Source organism: Mandrillus leucophaeus, unplaced genomic scaffold (genome assembly GCF_000951045.1).
Source record: "Mandrillus leucophaeus isolate KB7577 unplaced genomic scaffold, Mleu.le_1.0 Scaffold211, whole genome shotgun sequence".
In the NCBI taxonomy this organism is placed as follows: domain Eukaryota; kingdom Metazoa; phylum Chordata; class Mammalia; order Primates; family Cercopithecidae; genus Mandrillus; species Mandrillus leucophaeus.
In genome coordinates this window covers 1,479,363-1,488,083 of record NW_012102155.1, presented here as the reverse complement: position 1 = coordinate 1,488,083, position 8,721 = coordinate 1,479,363, and the positions used below count along the sequence as shown (strand labels likewise).

The 8,721-nt window shown below is 34.1% G+C and overlaps 1 protein-coding gene across 2 annotated transcripts in view; it reads left to right on the top strand.

The window, feature by feature from the left end:
• Positions 1-7,867, top strand: part of TBL1XR1 (transducin (beta)-like 1 X-linked receptor 1) — a 180,992-nt gene extending 173,125 nt beyond the window's left edge. For both annotated transcript variants that reach the window (XM_011980364.1, XM_011980363.1), the window contains 2 exons: positions 4,688-4,789; positions 5,649-7,867. In XM_011980364.1, the coding sequence (XP_011835754.1) occupies positions 4,688-4,789; positions 5,649-5,675 (129 nt within the window). In that variant the 3' untranslated portion in view covers positions 5,676-7,867. The remainder of the gene's footprint in view (positions 1-4,687; positions 4,790-5,648) is intronic.
• Positions 7,868-8,721: the final 854 nt, after the last annotated feature.

Sequence of the window (8,721 nt, the reverse complement as noted above, 5' to 3'; positions counted from 1 at the left end):
TTAAATATGAAGTCTCGCTCTTGTGCCCCAGGCTGGAGTGTGATGGCGCGATCTCGGCTCACTGCAACCTCCGCCTCCTGGGTTCCAGCGATTCTCCTGCCTCAGCCCCATGAATAGCTGGGATTATAGGCATCTGCCACCACACCCAGCTAGTTTTGGTATTTTTAGTAGAGATGGGATTTCACCATGTTGGCCAGACTGGTCCTGAACTCCTGACCTCAGGTGATCCACCCGCCTCATCCTCCCAGTGTGCTGGGATTACAGGCATGAGCCACTGCACCCGGCCTCACCCAGCTAAACTTTTTAAACTGAACAACAGTTGCAGAGCTGGTGAAAGTGAATCTAAATCTAAATAATATAATTTCGACATATTTTCAAGTTAGTATTTGTTGATTCTCACTTTTAATAATTATACATTTCAAACAGAAAATAATATAACACTCATATGCCTACTGCTCAGATTTAATTGATAAGAACATGTTGCCACACTATTGTAAATCTCTTCCTTCCTATTTTTACCTGATAAAATGTTGTAGATACAGATAAAGTGTTCATCTCCATTTTCCTCTTCCTTCCTAGAGGCTATAGCAATCCTGAAGAGAGTGCCTGTCATTCCCATGATAAATGATATATACTACTATTTTCTGTGGTAAAATTGTAATTAATCATGCTGTTGTGAATTTTCTATTGTATATCTTTTCAAGCTAGTGTTTTTTACCACTTTTTTGAACGATCACATTAATACTTGTATTTCTAGAATGATGATTTATTTAGACAATTCCAGAGTGTTATATGAATATATTAATGTATTCATTATATATTATACACAATACATTAATATATTCATTAATATATTCATGTTATGAATATATTATATAATATATAATTAATATATTAATCTATTCATAATATGAATATATTAATTTTCAAATTTAATTTCCTATTGGGGGATTTAAAAATATACAGCATTGCTGAAACATCTTTACACGTTTCCTTGTGCACATGAATGAAAGTTTCTTTTATGAGAATGCTTTTATATATGTATGTATACACATACACACACCGGTGCATGGCATATCCTGGAAGTGGAAATCATGGCCCATAGGGTATATTTATGTGCTTGTGCCAAACTGCTCTTCAATGTGCATACACCCATTTACACTTCTAATTACAATATTTAGGATTTCCCATTTTCCTTTATCCTTAGGTTATCAGACTGGTAAACATTTTTCCAATTACATGGATATGAAGCATTTTTTTTTTTTAATTGCATTTTCTTGATTATCAATGAGTTTAAATATCTTTTCAAATAGTTATACAGCTGGACTTCAGCATTTTAATTCACCACCACCACCGTTTTTCAATTTTTTTATATTCTATACTGATTAGTGTTCATTATGCATTCTGGGTACTAATCCTTCCTGGTCATATGGATTTCAGTGATCTCCCAGTACCACCTTCTTTCATTTTCTTCATGTGGAGTGTTATCATGTACATGGTTTGTGGGGTTTTTTGGTTGTTGTTTTGTTTTCTCTTGAGATAGGGTCTCACTCTGTCACCTAGGCTGGAATGCAGTGGCAGATCAAGGCTCGCTGCAGCCTTGACCTTCATGGGCTCAGGTAATCCTCCCACACCAGCCTTTCAAGTAGCTGGGATCACAGGTGCATGCCACCACACCCAGCTAATTTTTGTATTTTTTTTGTAGAGACCGGATTTCGCCATGTTGCCCAGTCTGGCCTCAACCCCCTAGGCTCAAGGAAGCCACCTGCCTTGACCTTCCAAAGTAATCCTGGGATTACAGGCATGAGGCACCATGTGCAGATCATGTGGAAGTTTTTAATGTTAATGTTTAGATGCTATTTATCTTTATCTTTTTAAAATTAATTATTTTTAGAGATGGGGGTCTTGCTGTGTTACCCAGGCTGGACTCCTGAGCTCAAGAGATCTTTCACCTCAGCATCCTGTGTCTACTGGGTCTGCAGGCATATGCCTTGTGCCTGGCTGGATCTTTCTTTTTTGATGGCTTTTTTTTTTTTAATAGCTTAATTCATTTTTCCTTAGAGATATCACTGAGGTCTGATATTTTTTCATGAAGTATCTAAGTTTTATTCCTTTACATTAATGTTTTTAGCCCCTTTGGAACTGATTTTTATATATGGTGTGAGGTACAGATATTTCCATTTGGGCAGTCAGTTGTCTTAGCACCATTCATTGTCCCCTTTCTGTTTTCATAATGCCACTTATTTCATACACCCAGTTCATGTATATGCGATTTGTTTATACCTTCTTTGTTATTCCATTTGTATATTTGCCTTATCTGAATCAATAGCACAGTTTTAACAATTCTCACTTTATAAATCCCTCTTGTTATTGTTCTTCAAAACTTTTTCTGTTCTTGCCACTTTAGTCATCCGTATTTCCAAAACAGCATACAATTTTGGGTTTTGTTTATAAGTGCCTTGAATTTATAGGTGAAATTAGGGAAAATTGTTACTGAGTTTTATCACCCATAAATATGTTATATTTATTTGTCTTTTATTCCTTCAGTGAAGTTTTATAATTTCTTTGAGGATCTTTTTTTCCTAATGTGTTTTGAGGTACCTTATGGTTTTTATGTTACTGTGAATGACCTCTTTTAAAAAATATATTCCTTTTATATACTAGGTGTTGCTCACATTTAGAACATTTTCAGTGAACTCATTTAGTCCATTGTGACAAAATCAATTTTAATGAAATTTGGGCATAGAGCTGTAGAGTGCTAATGGAACATACAACAAGACATTTAAGGGCATTTGACCAACTGTTGATACTATTTTGTTTTCACTATTGTGTACCAAAAGTCTTACTTTTTCAAAGTTTGAAAATAGTAAAATAGTGGATTTTCAGTGCAGGAGAAAGTTATTATCCTATTGTTATATATACATCTAGGTTTTTTGTTTTCCCCTTTCTTGCATGATGAATTGCCTAAGCATTTGATGAGTAAATTGTAGAAGTCTTGTGCCAGCATACATACAAATTTGAGGTAGATGCCGACGATCCAAGCCATTGGCCTTTTTAAATGTCTTAGCTCTGCCTTGTTGACCATAATGTTTTGGTTCATTATAGCCCAGTTCAAGCTTAGAGATTGGTAAGTGCTTTTAAAAGAAAGTTGTTTGTTTTTTTCATCTCAAGTTGACTGTAGATTGAATGTCTGTAGGTTGACTATAGATTTTATTTTTTTTTATACCTCAGCAAACTTTAGATTTTGTTGTTTCTACTTTTTTCTCTTCTCATTAATGTAGATATTTAAAGCCTGCTATACTTGAACTTAATCTCATAAATTATGAGAAATTTTAAGTAAACAAAGCAGTTGAGCCTTCCCAGCCTGATAATCGGTAGCAATGTGTCAGTACCAGTGCATCTGTGATTCTGTGATTTGTGCCACGTTACCAGGCTAAATTTGAAGAGGAAAACTCGGTCAAACATTCTTCCAGCTTAGTTGTCATCTTGGATAGGCTGAATGGGAGATATTTGCAAGGTGCATGATTTGTTGCCATGTTGTTTTACGTAGATCTGCCACCTCTAGCTTGACTTCAGGTTACCATAAAGCTGCAGAAGTCACTTTTCTGATTCGTCGGGGCAGAACACCTGAAGCACATTTTTGAGTTTTCACAACAGGACCTCTGATCTTTGTCCTGCTATGTTGACTGGTTTCATAGAAGAATATGTTTTTGTACTGAGTTTTAATTCTTCAGTGGCAGCTGAATAATAAAATAACTTTGTTACATTTATGATTCAGCTTAATTAATGATGACATTGTTAGTATTCCTGCCTGTGTTTTTTGTTTAAACTTATAACATCTTTCAAGAATAGTGTACATATCTGGCTGGGAACTGTGGTGCATGCTTATAATCCCAACATTTTGGGAGGCTTGGGTGGGTGAATTGCTTGAGGACAAGAGTTCAAGACCAGCCTGGGCAACACGGTCAGACCTTGTCTCTACAAATAATTTTTTTAAAATCAGCTGGGCATGGTGGCATGCACCTGTAATCCTAGCTACTCAGGAGGTGGGGGTGGGAAGATCACTCTAGCCCAGGAGTTAGAAGGTGCGATGAGCTATGATTGCACAACTGCATCCAGCCTGGGTAACAGAACAAGACTCTGTCCAAAAAAATAAAAAAGGAACGTGCATACATTATATTAGCTTCTTTTATAATCCCCTAGCTTAGGAACTGGTCAGTAAATATAGAGTGAATAACAGACATACACTGGAATTATCTTTATTAGTTTGTTATACTTTCTCTTTAAGAAGTTCTGTCAAAGAAATTCTGAATTTATTTTGTTTCTTTACATGTTAGCTAGACTCATGCGTCATTTAGCAACAACAAAAACTTATTTGATAGACTGAATGTTTACTTCTAGCTATTGTTGGCTATGTCAAAGAGACCAGATACCTTAGCCAAGAATGGTTATCAACACTGGAGAAACTGAATATGTGTGTGAGTAATCTTTTGAGAACAGGCTGGTATCATCTTTTTATAAAGGGATCGTATTACACTTCTAGAATTTCAGAACTTATTTTGTATAGTTGAAGCTAAGTCCCTCCTTTGATTGCTAGAAATAAGGCCATGTAATATTTTTATTTCAGCATTTGGATTTATTATAATATGTATTATGATTTTTAAGATTTTGTTTTTCATTCTTTTAGACAGGTGCTCTAGTTCACAGCTATAGGGGAACAGGTGGAATTTTTGAAGTTTGCTGGAATGCAGCAGGAGACAAAGTTGGAGCCAGTGCATCAGATGGTTCAGTAAGTATAGTAAAGTATTTCCAAAGAGGGTGTGGGTGGATATTCACATCAGAATGCAGCTTATTGTTAGTGATACCAAAGTTTTGTTTTTTGTTTTTTTTTCAAAATAAATTTTAAGGTATGATACTGATTTTTTTTTTCCTGAGGCTGTAAACTTCTCATGTGCGTTGGATTTAAATAATGTAAACCAAATTTAGGCTGTCCTTACCAAAAGAGTACCTTATAATCTAGAAATGGACAGTTATTTTTAATGTGAACCTTCATTTATGAAATTAGGTATACCAGAGTAACATTCTGAGAAGGATTGAAATTTTTAATGTGTATTTCTACCTTCTCCTCTTCACAGAAGAGTTTTTTTTTTTTAGCTCAGGGAAGGCAGGACTAGAGGTAGTTGGTTCCTGTGTTGAGGAATGTGTGATACTAGAAGATTTTCAGAATGAGGTTGGCCAAGTCTTTACAACAATGCAAATATGGCTTCCAAAGCTGCAGAAGTAACAGAAGATGGGAAAGGGGTAGCTATTTACTGACGCCGTAGCTGAATATAATACGTGATATCTTTCATTAGGGTCCAATAGATAGGAAATGGTTGTTTTGAGCATTTTCTCCTACCTTTTTAATCAACAGAGTATTAAAAATCCTAGCCATGGTTCTTCCCTCATAGTTTGAGCTCATGGTTGTTCTCTTGACCTGCTTAAATCTAATTTCTGTCAGTTAACCGCTCATTTCCATGATTATCATGCTTCACCAATTTTATAAACTTGGAACTAAGAAACATTTCAAATTGTACTATAGAAAAGTTAAACATAAAATGTACAATAAAATTCTGAATACACTGGTTGATTATTCTAATTTCTTACAGGTTTGTGTATTAGACCTTCGGAAATAGCGCTACTAGTTGGAAGCCATGGACCGACTATGAATGTGTACATAGCCAAAATGACTGTCCCTGACCCATGTACTGCTATAGTCCCACTTGAACCATGGCCAGTCCACTACAGCCAAATCTAAAAGAAATATATACATAAGTGTATATACACAAAATTGCACCCTGAAGATGACAGAGTTTTGTCACAGCTTGTGAATTCTGTTCACCAAGTGCTGGAATCTAATCTGCTGTGCCCCTAAAATAGCATTTAGAAGTTTTGGATATGAAAAACAGAAGAGAGAAAAATATACATTATAAAAGCAGAACATACATGTACCAGTTTTTGGATACTAAATGACAGCCTTGTTTCTCCCCTTTGAATCAGCAGACACCATGGATTATATTCTTTTTTCCCTTCAGTAGTGAGCAGTTTGTATGTACAGAGAAAATGGACTTACAGAAACTTGCAGCAGTAGTTTGTTCTTGCTTTAAAATTTTGTTTTTGGTTTAGATTATGGATGCATGAAGTAAGGGAGTGAATCAGTTTCTTGTTTATATTTTTTTCACCTTTTAAACAACAAAAAATTCTTTAAAATATTTTAATGCATTCTTTTGAAGAGGTAGATGTTTGGTACATTTTATGGCTCCCAGAGCATATATTCAGTTGGTGCATGTTGTGGAAGGGGGAATTGGAAATTAAATGAAAACCTATGACTTTGGTCATGTCAATCTGTAAGACACATCAGTAAAAGGGTATTATGCTCTGTTGGTTTTGTTTTTTTGTTTTGCTTTTTTTTTTTTTTTTTTTCTGTTTTGTTTTTTGGTGATGTGGCTTAAATGCAATAGTTTCTTTTTTGGGACATATTTCTGCCAATTAAAGACTAGAAGGGCACAATTTTTTTTTTAAATTACCATAGAGAAGATACATTAAAAAAAAAAATCTTCTGATGTTTTGTAGCCATAACTAAATTATGGTAAAAGTGTGCACTATTGTGAAAAGGAGCAAAGTAGTTTTGGGTTTTTTGTTGTTTGTTTGTTTTGCTTTGTTTTTTAAGAGATTAAAATGTTTCTGGATAAGGATTAGCTTCTCAAAGTGTCCATCATTCTGTGTAGAAGCTTAAATATGTAAATGTAACCAACCTCCAGTATTAAAAATCTCTCATGTTGTTTTCTTTATACAAAGCAAGATAACGGCATATAACACTGCCATTACATGGCAAAATGTTTGCTACCTTAGTTTAAAAAACAATCTCAAACAAAAGACTTGCTTCAAGGTGTTTTTAAATAGCAGTGATTCAGAATTTTTTTTATGAAAATATAATTGCACTAACCTTCTTCCTGCTGCTCTGATTCTGCATTTGTGGTACTTGTGACTACGTTTTTTCAAATATAGATCGATTTAAGCTGCTAATTTTTTTTTTCAGTAATCACTACTATATCATGTCTTTTACTCTGTTTATAATATCAAGTATTTTCTTAAAGATATAGATATTAAATTAAACCTTGTGCTCATGCAAGTTAGAGTAACATATACAAATGATTGCATGAGGCCATGTTTATATGTGTGACTAATAAGGCTTGTCATGATTAACATAATCCAGGTATGTCATTTCTGAAGAGAATAGTCATCAAATTTATATCTCAAAGATTTTAATTAAGGAATTGCTTATTGTTGAGCTTAGCAAATTAATAACACTATTTCTGTCACTAATTATTTTGAGGCCTTTTAGTACTAAAATTTTAACCTGTGTTCTAAGTTTAGGTAGAAACTGATTTAACCCAAGTAATGCAGCTTTGATTTTCAGCATTTGTTGCTTTGCTATTTTTACAAAACAGCATTGATTGAAGCAAGTCTTCGTTTTACTAAGGTAGGGTAGCATTTGCTATTGGTAAAGAGAATAAATACACTTAATTTCACAATACATTGTTATATGTACCCCAGTTGTTGTTAGTGGGGACTATGATACTGTAATAATATTTTTAAAAATTTACATCCAGAGAGGCAGTCATTCACGATGGTTTTGTGCCAGCTCTTTTTAGGGTTTTGGATCACATTAGAGATATTTAGAACATATTACCATGTGACTTACGTAGGAAACCTAATATGCTGAATATCTGGCACTTGAATTCCTGCTTTTATTGCTGGAGGTCCACATCTGTGGTTGACCTCTGTTACTGTTTAAAAAAAATAAAAATAAAAAAAATCTGTGCAATAATTTTAAAATGTGCTCCCAGGAATAGACACAAATGTTTTGAGTATCTTTTAAGCTGCATTTTCCTTTAGCGATGCATTTGTCAATTGCACTGAATTTAAATCTGAAAGTCAGAGGTGATTATTGATAGTACTTTTGTATTTTGATATGGACAGTTTATTCATTTGCATACAGTTATTGACTTTTTCCCAGCTGATTAAAAGATAGTCAAGAAATTCTGCAATATAGCTGCCAAAATAGACAGCTACATTTTTATATTGTCATCTTTTCTGGTGTTTTTTTTTTTTTTTTTTTTTTTTTTTTTTTTTTTTTTCGTTTAGCTATTTTACTTAAGCATAGTAGCCACAATAGGACATATAAAAGATTATAAATACAGAGCTTTATTATCCTGACGTCTTGGGTCTTTTAAGTATACACTTTTCTGAAAGGTATCCATTTTGTAGGCTTGGGTTCTTCATGAGCATACGATTGTTTATTTTTGCTGCTGTTCTCAACATCATCATTGCCTGCTGATGTGCCACGATGCTGCTCCAATAGACAGAAATAAGATTGTCTCTAATTTGAGCAGTAACATGATTGCAAGAGACCAAGTTTCACAGCTTGTAAAGTTCTGTATTTGGGATTCTTGCTTATTTTTCCGCCTGTGTTTTTCTGAGAACTTATTCCTGATGATCAATTGAATCCAGTAGTTTTTCTATGCTATTTGTTGTTGTATAAGCTACTGTAAGAAACTTACAAGGAAATATAGAAAAGAAAACTTGAATGAATACTCATTGATTAAAATGGAATAAAGAAAGAGCAGCTGCCACTTTTAAACAACATAAAGGAATATCTTTTTTTTTTTTTTTTTTTTT